This window comes from Dama dama, chromosome 12 (genome assembly GCF_033118175.1).
Source record: "Dama dama isolate Ldn47 chromosome 12, ASM3311817v1, whole genome shotgun sequence".
NCBI lineage: Eukaryota > Metazoa > Chordata > Mammalia > Artiodactyla > Cervidae > Dama > Dama dama.
In genome coordinates this window covers 94,435,018-94,448,301 of record NC_083692.1, presented here as the reverse complement: position 1 = coordinate 94,448,301, position 13,284 = coordinate 94,435,018, and the positions used below count along the sequence as shown (strand labels likewise).

Genomic DNA, 13,284 nt, shown 5'->3' with positions numbered 1-13,284 from the left:
GACAGAGGAGCCTGGCATGCTGCAGTCCATGGGGGTACAAAGAGCTGGACACAACAGAGCAACTTATCACACACAAAACCCTTCCTGCTGAGTATAACTAACTCTGGTCTGAGAGCCCAAAGGTGCTTGTGACTAAAAGAATAGGGCAATTTTAGGCTTCCCTGGTAACTCAGCTGGTAAAGAATCTTCCTGCAGTGCCGGAGACCCTGGTTAGATTCCTGGGTCGGGAAGATCTGCTGGAGAAGGGATAGGCTACCCACTCCAGTATTCTTGGGCTTTCCTGGTGGCTTAGCTGGTAAAGAATCCACCTGCAATGCAGGAGACCTGGGTTCGATCCCTGGGTTGGGAAGATACCCTGGAGAAGGGAAAGGCTACCCTCTCCAGTATTCTGGCCTGCAGAATTCTGTGTACTGCATAGTCCATGGGGTCACAAAGAGTTGGACATGACTGACCGACTTTCACTTTCACTTGCTAAGAATATAGTGGTCAAGTTTCTCCATTCAAATAGCCCAACCAAACCCTTTCCCCTAATAAGAGCTATATACTGACACTACGTGACAGGAACATTTTAAGTCACTTATTTAGAAAATTTACATAATTTTAGAGGAAAAAAAACAATAGGATACCTGTGTTTTGAATTCCAGAATGTTATTTCCTGGATTAAGTCTTCCTAGTAATATCAGATCCTTTATCTGCATATATTTCTTTTTGGAAGTTGCGCTGTAGTTTGAAGGTTTTTTCACAGTATGTTGGTAGCCAGACCCAGAGGAGGAGGAGCTCTGACTATCATTTGCATGAGGAACAGTGAGGACTGATTTTTTAAAGTAAGGTTGCAGCTGTTGCCCCATGTCACTGCCAAAAACATCAACCCCTTGGGGTGCCAGGGATTCTGATGTCCCCCTGGGTGCTTGGCGGGGAGCTGTTTTCCTGTTTCCTTCATTTGGATCACAATCAGAAGGAGCCTGATCACAAATAACACTTGCTGGATGGCCATCATGGCGGGCAAACACACTGGTGGTTGCTGAAATCTTTAATGCGCTAGTTACTGCTGAAGGACTAAAGGACACCTGCCCCTTGGCTGTACTACCTGTAAGATCATTCTCTTCCTGTGAATACTCTGCTTCAGCAATAAAACTAACAGATTGGGATTGTAATTTAATCTGATTAGTGCCATCTGAATGTTCGGATTTTGATAATCCATCTAAGGTACAGTCATTAATATCTTGCTTAAAGTTCAGTTCACTTCCAGAAACTTCCTCCCTTCTCGCTGTCTTTGAATTTAGACACAAGTGGCTGCTCTGGTCGCCGTGCCAGACTTCCTGAGACAGTTGTGCTTCCTGCATGCCTCTGCACACAAGGCTGACGGCAGAAACTGAAGCTGACTGGGGCTGCACGGAGTTTTCCAGACGGACGAACTCTTGCCTGTCCTTTTCATGAGAGGCTTCTGAGCCGGATGGCAGCTTCCCAACACTAAGACCAGACAAAGATGGAGCATTCTTATGGGTGTGAAGCTTCTGGCTTATTTTTTTCTGCTTTTTTGCTACAAGTAGGAGGCTCTTCTGTCTTGCGGCCAAGTTAGCCAGTTGTTCCCTCAGGACTCCACACTTAAATGACTCTATGGACGCCCTGTAGAGAGAAACAGAAAAGGGACAAATACAAAAACAGTGGAAAACTTTTTTTTTAAAGCAGTCATGTAGATTTTATAGATACTCTGTGTCAATTTAAATTTAATCAGCTCAAAGTACACAAGAGTCTATCTTCGCCATGTGTATTCTTTGAAGGCAAACTTGCTCTACATGAGGCAAGTAAGTATGCCTTTTTTAGGAGGTGACAGTGTGGTTATCCACAGTTGCGAGTCAGCCCTAAGACAGAAACAAAGCTTGCGTTATCTATTTAGATGTCTACTCATCCTTTAGTTGGAAGGTACCAGCTGATGACAAGAAGCAATACTACCTGCTCTAACTTTGGAATCGGTTTAACCGTTTACAGTTAAACGGTGTATCAGGAAGTGAAATTTGACAGTAAGTTCCACCCAAATTCACTTAACTATGGAGGACTGAGGTTGTTTTGTGAATAATCATAAGTAAGCTAGACACAGAAGTGTCAATTCATCAAGTGATTATCGTAACTGTACTTTCTGAACCTGCAGGGAGGCACCTGGAAGTCCAGAACTCTACCCAGATAAGCGCTGCCCTGTATGTCCTCCCCAGACCAAGTCTCTCAGGGGCTTGAGGACTGAACGGGAGGCAATGACTCACCCACACCCCGACTTCTGGTTATACTAACCTATTCCACACTGATCTTCAGGATACTGGACACTTTTGTTTCCAGTGGCTCTCAAACTTTTTGGTCTCAGGACTTTTTTATACTCTTAAAAGTTACTGAGAAACCCAAAGAACTTTTGTTTATATGGGTTATATCTATCAATATTTACTGTTTTAGAAAATAGAACTGAGAAAATTTTAAAACAAAGAAACACACAAGTGTACATTCCATTAGCTATTAGGATGATGATATTATTATATACCATGTGGCCTCTAGAAAATTTCATTGTACACTTATAAGAAAATGAGAGTAAAAATCGGCAAATAACATATTATTATAAAAATGGCTTTTGACTTCTTGGACCCCTTGAAATGGTCTCAGTGACCATCTTTTAAGAGCAGCTGTTTTAAAGGAAAGCAACAGTATAGGTAATTGTCTCTCCTAAAACAGTTTAGAGTTGTTGGTACTAAACTCCAAACTGACTGGATATTAAAGCAAGTAGCAGATGCAAGTGGAAGAAGTCCACTTGCATTTCAAGAAGAAATCAGAATTAGCAAATAACTAGTAGTATTAAATGTAAGAAGCTGGTTGGATAGAGAAGAAAAAAGAAATTAATATCACATTTAAAGCTATGTGAAACAGAGTCCAGATAGAAAATAAAAATGCTCTTTAGATTACAAAATTTCAAGGCTAATAGCAACATTAATAAGAAGACACACACATATAATGGAATATTTTTCAGCCCTATAAAGAAACAAATCCTGGCATTTGTGACAACATGAACAGATCTTGAGGGCATCATACTAAGTGAAATAAGTCAGACAAACACAAATACTGTATGATCTCACTTATATTTGGAAGCCAAAATAAAAACCAAAAGTCACAGATTCAGAGAACAGGCTGGTGGTTGGCAGAGGCGGAGGAAGCATTCGGGTGAAATGGATGAGGGTAATCAAAAGGTATAAATACCCATGGAGACTACAATTGATAATACTGTATTGTATACTTGAAAGTTGCTGAGAGTAGACCTTAAAAGTTCTCATCTTAAGAAAAAAGAAAAGAATAAAAAATAATACCCAAACAAGAAAAAATACATACAACAAGTTTCTCAAAAAAAAAAAAAAGATAAGAGGTATATAATCAATATAATTAGGATAAAACTCTTTAAGGACCCTGAGAACTTAGAAGTACACAAGACTACAAAATACACATGATTACACTGCTTAGAAAAACATTTGTGATAGCATAAAAGAACCAATTTTAATGTCAAAAAATGTGAGTTCACTAAGGAAAGAAATTTACTTAGGGGATTCATGGCCAGAAAGGCTTTCATGAAATTCATGGCTGTGGACATTTTATTAAAATGTCCTTTTCTGAACATTTCAAGTAATAAAGTAGAAAAACATCTCTCTAGGAAGTATATATAATTCCTCATGGACATAATAGATTAGATGACCTCATAAAGTCTTTTTCCAGTTCCACATAACATCTGTGATCACAAGGAATTCCAGGCCAGGACTTCCCTGGGGGTCCAGGGGTTCAGAGTCTGCCAGCCAGCGCCGGGTCACAGATTTGATGGCCTGGGAAGACTCCACATGCCACGGGGGCAACTAAACTCGTGCACCGCAGCTACTGAAGCCCATGCTCTAGCGTCTACGCTCCGCAGCAAGAAACAAGCTCTGCCACTGCAATGAGGGCGCACGCGTTGCAACTAGAGAGCAGCCCCTGCTCACTGCAGCTAGAGAGCCGGTGTGCAGAAATGAAGACCCAGCATAGCCAAAAATAGATAGATACAACTAAAAAAATTCTAGACCTATTATAGATTACAAATAGATAAATTCCGAAAACTCCAAAGCATTCTTACCTTTTTTTAACTCACCTGTATTTTTTAGCTAGATCATCCCTTTCTGCCTTCTGTTTAGCAAGCACGTTGTCCATAACTTCCTTTATCTCTAACATCTTACCAGCGTATTGTTCTAGATGCAAGGTAATAAAAAGTCAGTTAACTGAGAGATAGCAAATGTTAAATTTGGTCACAACAGACTTAGCCTTACTGTTAATTAAAAAAGCCATTATTTCCCTACCCTCTTCCACCATATCAATGGTCCAGATATCAAAGCTTATGGACTTATGTCACTCTAGAGAAGTGCCCTGAGGTGTATAAGACCACACCAAGAAGGAGCAGGCAAGCCTGAGTTCTAATCCTGTTATCCCAGTGACTAAGCTTGGTGATCCTGGACAAGTCATTGACCTCTCTGGTGAGCTGCCTTAATTGTGAAACAAGGATACTAAAAGAAGATAAACAGTAAGATAATTTTGTCTGTTAAAATTATTTACTTTTTAAAATACAAAAGGAAAACACTGTCAATGTAAAGGAAATTTTCAAATAATATGGATGTTTACAGAGAAGAATGCTGGGAAAGATCAAAGGCAGAAGGAGAAGAGGGTGATAGAGGATAAGATGGTTGGATGGCATCACCAATTCAATGGAAGTGAACCTGGGTAAACTCAGGGAGATTGTGAGGGTCAGGGAAGCCCAGCGTGCTGCAGTCCACGGGGTCGCAGAGTTGGACACGACTTGAACACAACAAACAGAGAAGAGAAGTCAGGGTATTCCCACTCACCCATTCCTCCTCGATATTTCACTCCATGAAAGAGACTGCTTTGAATACTCTGGTAGGTGTGTGTGTGTTTAAAACATGTTTATTTTATATATATAGTCTATATATTTATACTATATATAACTATTATATGTACTTAAAAATAAGAATCATGCCATCAGTTCTTGTTCTTTATACTTAACACTTAGGACTATATGATGTCTAAAGTCACTTATGAAGTGACGTGAAAGTCACTCAGTCATGTCTGACTCTTTGTGATCCCATGGACTATAGCCTGCCAGGCTCTTCTGTTCATGGAATTCTCCAGGCCAGGATACTGAAGTGGGTAGCTGTTCCCTTCTCCAGGGGATCTTCCCAACCCAGGGATCGAACCGGGGTCTCCTGCATTGCAGGTGGATTCTTTACCAGTTGAGCTACCAGGGAAGCCATAGATCTATATAAAATTATTCTTATTATTACTTATTTTCCTACTTTCTTCCATTGCTTCCCAAGTAAAGACATCATGACCTCCCCCAGCACAAATTCACAGGATTTACATGTAAATTATGTCCAAACCCAGATACCCAAATAGGAAATTATTTATTTTAAGCTATTTGCTATTCATTTCATTTTTGGCTTTGTTTCTTAAGTTTTTCTTAATTTTTTTAGACCAAGGTGTATTTTTCTAGATAATTTAACTAGAGAAAATCAATGGTGGAAAATGACACAAAGTTCATAGCTGGAATTTGCTCCAGAACCTCCTTTTGTGAGTCAGACAAATGATCTGACAAGTACAGAGTCAGTGTTCCCAGAATAGTTTCTATCTCCCTAATCTCCTTAAACAATAATTAAGAATTTAGACATAAATTTGTTGGGAAGACTTGACACTTTTTAACAAAAGACATTTACATTATCTATATACCCTGCCACGTTTGGGTTTTCTAACTGAATTTTAAACCACATCAACCACATTATAATTTTAAATAACATTATCATAGTAACCAAAGTTTCTTTTTTTTTTTTTTTAAATTTATTTTTTCAGTGGTTTTTGTCATACACTGACATGAATCAGCCATAGATTTACACGTATTCCCCATCCCGATCCCACCTCCCACCTCCCTCTCCACCCGATTCCTCTGGGTCTTCCCAGTGCACCAGGCTCGAGCACTTGTCTCATGCATCCCACCTGGGCTGGTGACCTGTTTCACCATGGATAATATACATGCTGTTCTTTCGAAACATCCCACCCTCACCTTCTCCCACAGAGTTCAAAAGTCTGTTCTGTACATCTGTGTCTCTTTTTCTGTTTTGCATATAGGGTTGTCGTTACCATCTTTCTAAATTCCATATATATGTGTTAGTATGCTGTAATGTTCTTTATCTTTCTGGCTTACTTCACTCTGTATCTATAAAAGCATATAAAGATATTTTATGTCTAACTTGATACTACTTATCAAAGAGACAAAATTAATCAATGGTATCTTTGAGAAAATCTAGAAACTACCCAAATACGTATAAGATTTTAATATGTGATAAGGCATTATAAAATAATGAAGATGAGAGGAATTACTCAACAAATAAGAGTAGGCAAAGGGGTAGTAATATGGGGGAAAGCCCTGTTCTATCTTTCTACCACACATGGCAAAGAAATTTCAGATGAATTATAGAGTTATAATGCTTAGCAAAAATAACATAAGATGTTTAAAATGAACATTTTTTTCTGCTTCAATTTAGCTGAGGCACTAAAAATATTTGATATAAAAATAAATATAAAATATCTGTAAGAAAAATTTACAAAGAAATAAACAAAATAAAATTCTCTTGGATGCCTCAACCAGATCAAAGATGAAAAGGTGTCAGAATATGGAGATGGTGAATTTGCAAAACTATTTCTTAAGAGACCTGAAGCTTAATTGGGTGGGATTCTCTGTTCTAAGAAGCAAAAGTGAGAGGTGAGGGCGTCTCTCCTCTTCTGCTGTTGTTGTTCAGTCACCCAGTCGTGTCCGACTCTTTGGGACCCCGTGGACTGCGGCACACCAGGGTGCCCTGTCCCTCACCATCTCCCGGAGTTTGCCCAAGTTCATGTTCACTGCACTGGTTATGCTGTCCAGCCATCTCATCCTCTGACGCCCTCCTCTACTTCTGCCCTCGATCTTTCCCAGCATCAGGGACTTTTCCAATGATTCACGTGTTCACATCAGATGACCACAATACTGGAGCTTCAGCTTCAGCAACAGTCCTCCCAGTGAGTATTCAGGGTTGAGCTCGCTTAAGAGTAACTGGTTTGATCTTGCAGTCCAAGAGACTCTCAGGAGTCTTCTCCAGCACCACAGTTCTAAGGCATCAATTCTCCGGCGCTCAGCTTTCTTTATAGTCCAACTCTCACATCCATACATGACCACTGGAAAAATCATAGCCTTGACTAGACGGACCCAGGTTGGCAAAGTAATGTCTCTGCTTTTTAATATGCTATCTAGGTTGGTCATCACTTTCCTTCCAAGGAGTAAGCGCCTTTCAACTTCATGGCTGCAGTCACCATCTGCAGTGATCTTAAGCAACAGCAAAGAGGCTGATACATTCTACTATACAGAATTTGAGAATCTCTGTATTTAACACACTCTAATATGTTATAAATAAAAACACCGTTAAGGGACAAAAAAAGTATTTGCAGCAGTTATCACAGAAAAGTAGTCAATAACTTGATTATATAAAATGGCTTCAATTTCTTAACAAACAGGAATAGTCACTTTATGAAATAGAAGATAAAATTAGTGAAAAAGTACCATTAATAATCAATAGTGAAAATAATATAAAAATTTTTTACTAAAATAGTAAAATTTTTTTTAGTTGACACTATTAGCAGTGTAAAAGCAAACACAAATGTGTGTTGGTGGAAGTACAAATTATTATGTAACACTTTAGGAAGTCAACTTATCAATATGAACCAACAGATTTTACAATGTTTATATATTTTGACCCAATAATTTCAATTATGTTAATTTTTCCTAAGAGGATAATCCTAAATCCAGAAAGAACTATGTATGGTGGTCTAATAGCAAAAAATTGGAAAAATCTACATGCTCAACAAAAAAGGAAAAATTAAGTAAATCATGGGACATTTATTGAACAGGATACTATATAAGTACTAAGAATGATGACCATGGCAAAAAAAAAACACAGCACATCTAACATGACCCAATCTATGCTTTTTAACAATTTTATTGAGGTATAATTGCATAAGCATTCTCTTAGAAAAAAAAGAAAACTAAACACCAAAATACTATGGTAGAGCAGTAGGTGATTTTAGCATATTTTTCCTCATTATTGTTTTTGAAATGTATCTATATACCTTTTATAATGAAAAAAGTATATTCTTGTAAACTTCATCTTAGATGTGTAAGATATTATAAATACTAAATAAAATATATGAACTATACATACTGTTTGGGGATATAAATTAATTTGTATTATTTTCCTCAAAATACAACCCGTATCATGTGCTAGGCCAGGATGAAAAGTAGAATGGGTATAGTTTTAAAAGAAATAATTTTTTAAAAATGTATACAACATGAATTAGGGCTTCCCTCATAGGTAAGTTAGTAAAGAGCCTGCCTGCAATGCAGGAGACCCAGGTTCGATCCCTGGGTCGGGAAGATCCCCTGGAGAAGGAAATGGCAACCCACTCCAGTACTCTTGCCTGGAGAATCCCATGGACAGAGGACAGAGGAGCTTGGCCTCCATGGGGTCACAAGAGTCAGACACCACTTAGTGTCTAAACCACCACCACCACAACATGAAATTAAGCTAACAGACTAATTAACAGTTATAACCTGCTACAAAAAAGACTGATGAGGTACTATTTTGATTTTTTTTAATTAATGTTTATTAGAGTATAGGTGATTTACAATGTTGTGTTAGTTTCTGTTTTGCAGCAGCGTGAATCAGTTATACACACACACACACCCACTTTTTTAGATCATTTTCCCACACAGGTCCCCACAGAGTACTGAGTGGAGCTCCTGGTACTGTGCAGCAGGTCCTTACTAGTTGTCTATTTTACAAACAGTAGCATGTATGTGTCAATCCCGATCTGCCAATTTATCCCTCCTATACCCCTTCTCCCTTGGAAACTATGCATTTATCGTCTACATCTATGACTCTATTTCTGTTTTATAAATAAGTTCATTTGTACCATGTTTTAGATTCCACACATAAGTGGTATCACATGATACGTGCTTTTCTCTGACTCACTTCACTCACGACAATCTCTAGGTCCATCCGTGTTGCTGCAAATGGCATTATTTTGTTCTTTTCGATGGCTGAGTAGTATTCTGCATATATGGACCACATCTTTATCACTCATCAGGGCTTATAATGTGGACATTTTTGGGGGGGAGGACACCTTCAACCTCACAGCACTCCTATTTTGAATTCTATCCAAAGTTTAGTTTTGCCTGTTCTTGAACTTTATAAAAAATGGAATCATACTATACCCACCCCATCCCCAAAAGAAGATAAGGCAGCAACGCCTTGGATGACTGAAATAATCAAACTTAAGTATGAGTGCATATTTACCTGCATCTTCAGGGGTTCTTATTTCAAACTCTAATAAATTTTCTTGTTTTTCTTCTATATTTTGTAGAATGGCACTGATGGTCTGATGCTATCAGATAAAATATTAAAAACTTCGTTACAAGAAGGTAGATGTTTTTCTCTAGTAGGCAACTGACAAATGCACAGTAAAAGTGCTAAATAAAGTACCACTAAAAATGCTGATTTCCCTTTATGTTCCAAATGTATTCAGGCCTCATTTAAACTTAACTACTTAAATGTTAACAAACATTTAAACTTGGAAAAAAATTAAATACATCTGATTTATGTAGCAGATCTGCTCCTGTAAAACAGAATGTTAAGAGTGGCAACCATAAAAACAATCACAATTTCTCAATGACTCCTTTTATAGGTGTAGGTGAAAAAAAGAACTCAGCAAAAATATTTAAAGATTACATGTATGCAAGTTCACTTTAAGGCTTTATGATTATCATTGTGCACTATGAAGATTTCACATACAGTCTTAGAAATACAAAACACTCTCAAAAACCCACAAAGAGGATTTAAAACCACCTCTTTATATACTTGTCAGTATTAATAAATAGTATTAATTAAACTATTAATATTAATAGTTTAATATTAATATTAGACTATTCAATGCAGATAGTTTCTTGGTTCATTGTTAGGGAAATTAAAATAAAGGAATATTAATACTGAAATGCATTCAACATATTGGGTTGGCCAACAAGTTCGTTTGGGTTTTTCCATAACATCTTAGGATCATTTTTGCTTCTGACATGTCTTTCACAAATTTGTATATTTAAAGCATACTGGTTGAGAGCACAGGCTCTGGAGTCAGATTACCTGGAGTTTAATTCTGCCACTGCTATGCAATAGAAATGTAATTTTGGATTGTTACCTACACTCTCTTACTTCAGCTTCCTTAGCTGTAATGAGGAAGGTAATGATATTAATAGAAACTACTTTCATTATTATGAAGACTAAATGGATTAACATAAAGCACTTAAGAGGAGAGCTCACCATGTCATAAATACTCTGTGAATGCCAACTATTATCATTATGATAATCACTTTTTGTACTCACTCTATATGGAGAGAGAGAAGGAAGCTGCCTAGATGCTGTGATCTGAAGGTGTCAGAGGTAGCATCAAACTAAAATCATCTCATTTCCTTTGCATCTGGCCATAGAGTCACCCCTCATCCTCAATTTGATTTGAAATTTTCAAAAACAAATTTACATTTACAAAGGACAAACCTTTAACAACTTTAAAGTCTGCATATTTAAGTTTTTTCTTAAAGTTGGTTTTCATTAAACTCTTATATCTTCATTATATTTCCCTGAGGCTTGGCATCTAAAGTGATACTCATTATTCCTGAAACAAATACTCATACAGTTAATAACAATGGGGTTAGGGTGATTTTTCCATCATGTTTTAATCTTTACATGAAAATATACCTTAAAGATACTAATGGTCAATACAGTGAGCTGAGCTGATACAGAAGGACCCCTGTCTACTCCAAACACCTGGAAAAATACGTTAGACAAAATACAATAAATTTTAACCACCCACGCCCAGCTAAAATTGGAAAAATAAAAGGAAAGGAAATGAAGCTGGTAGCAGCCCATAAGGGATGTGGAACTAACATAGGTGTTAGGAATTAGGGTCTGGATTTTTAATACCTACAAAGGAACAGGATATAAGGCCTCAGGGCCACATAAGGTAGGAGTTAGAATCAGTCAGTTCAGTTCAGTTGTGTCCGACTCTTTGCGACCGCATGGACTGCAGCACGCCAGGCCTCCCTGTCCATCACCAACTCCCGGAGTTTACCCAAACTCATGTCCATCGAGTCGGAGTTAGAATGGAGCCCCACATAAAACTAGTGACCATGAGTGGGTGTCCTTTAGCTTAAATAAGGATTAGTAAAATTCTACTTGTCACCCACTCAAGCCTGTGGGTAGAGATTAGAGGTCAAAGGGTATCACCCAGAATATAGTGCAGAGAATTAAAGAGATGGAAAATACAAAAAAGATATATGGAGACTGGTCTAACACCCATCTCAAAAAATATGAGTTCCATAAAAGGAGAATACTGCTAATGGGAGAGGGGTAATAGTCAACAATCTAAGGGCTAAAAGTTTTCAGAATACAAGGAGAAATCTGTCTTCAGACTAAAGGAACATGTTTAGTCCTTTTAGAATAAAATTAATTAAAAACATACCCACATTTATACATAACCTAGTGAAACAGCAGAATATGAAAAAAAAAAAATCCTTAAAACTGTAAGCCTGAAAGATATATTATCTACAAGGGAGTGACATTTAGATTGACAATTAACTTTTCATTCATTACAGGAGATACCAGGAACAATGTAAAACATTTTTGAAATGTTGAGGCAAATACAATTCAGTTTAAACACCATTTAAAATATTTTAGGTATAAAACAGTTGATTAATCATAGTTTATGTTCAATGAATAATATTTTCCTCTCTATACTAACAAAAAGTATGTAAGGGAAGTCTAATCCACATACATAGTCTTATTCACTTTGCTTAAGAAATTAGTGTCTAGGACACTATGTGTTTTAATCAAACTAAGAATATCCATCTCATAAATTAATATATGTGCAACTAAGTTATTTTCTTTAAAAATACACCTTCACATGAGGGATTTCACATATAGCAAACTCTATCACTATCAACCATGTGGGATCCAGGTTGGTTAAACCAGGTTGCTTTCCTCTTCTTCCTCTGGGTTCCAAGGTCTTTTCTTCCTACTATGTATCCGAGATGCGTTTTGGAAGTGGATGGATGAAGACACACTAGAACCCTGCAACACTGACACTGTTTGTGGGATAGGTAGGTGCCTAAGAATCCAATCCAGGATTAAAGAACAGCAGCTAAACTATAATCCTCTGTTCAGACAGAACAGACAGACAGTTTCTTGGTTCATTATTAGGGAAATTAAAATAGAAGAAGTCTTATTCTGGCTTCAGAAGCAGGACAGCAGGTCTCTCTGACCACCTGTCTGGGCACTGCCTAGATTCTGAATTCAGTGCCTGCCCTCAAGCACAGCAAGTCAGGAGTCACTTTACATAATGAGGAACTCCCAGTACTGTTCAAGTCTGGATGCAGGTTGGCCCAACTGGTGATGTATATACATGCTGTTATTTCTCTCTATTGTTTCTATTTCTTCTCTTTTACTGCTTGTATATTGAAATTAAGTCAAATAATCTATAAAAAACTGAAAATGTTTATGTGTGTAACGAGTGGTTTCTTTGGCTAACAAATCCTTCAAACCTAAAACAAAAGTAAAACTTTTGGCAAAACATTCATTCTACTCAATTATGCTGTATTATTTTCTTATGACAAAAAAACATTTTTAACCTGCATGTCCTTAAAATGGAAAGAATGCTGCCAATAGTCAATGGCTGGCTGGCCCAAAGAATGGCATTTTCTAGGCTAGAGAACAAAAGCATTTCAACTTCACTCACCATGGAAAGGTTTTCTTCTGTTTTTTCTTGGTGTGAAACAGAAGGTGTATCAACAGTTTTGGAATCATCACAAATGCACTGTTTACGTCTTCTTGCCCGGACGTCAGGAATTTTTACTTTAAAACATAAAATCAGAAAATATATTAAGAATGTGCAAAAATTTTGCCTAATTTTATCAGTTGTAATGGTGACAGGAATAGGAAGGATAAATTAAGCCTATAATTACCATGATATCTTAATGTTGATTAGCACCTCATTATTTATTATCAATTGACTAAATTCAGCAAATCTATTGAATACTTATCACATGCTGCATATCCAACTCTTTCCATGAATCATCTTATTTAATCTTCATAT

General features: G+C 37.3%; 1 protein-coding gene across 1 annotated transcript in view; it reads right to left on the bottom strand.

Annotated features, from left to right (window-relative positions):
• The window catches only part of ANKRD31 (ankyrin repeat domain 31), a 132,064-nt gene that overhangs the window by 22,669 nt on the left and 96,111 nt on the right, over positions 1–13,284 (bottom strand). The window contains exons 20-23 of the mRNA XM_061158155.1: positions 12,928–13,043; positions 9,441–9,528; positions 4,145–4,241; positions 627–1,626 (exon numbers count right to left, since the gene is read on the bottom strand). Of these exons, the coding sequence (XP_061014138.1) occupies positions 627–1,626; positions 4,145–4,241; positions 9,441–9,528; positions 12,928–13,043 (1,301 nt within the window). The remainder of the gene's footprint in view (positions 1–626; positions 1,627–4,144; positions 4,242–9,440; positions 9,529–12,927; positions 13,044–13,284) is intronic.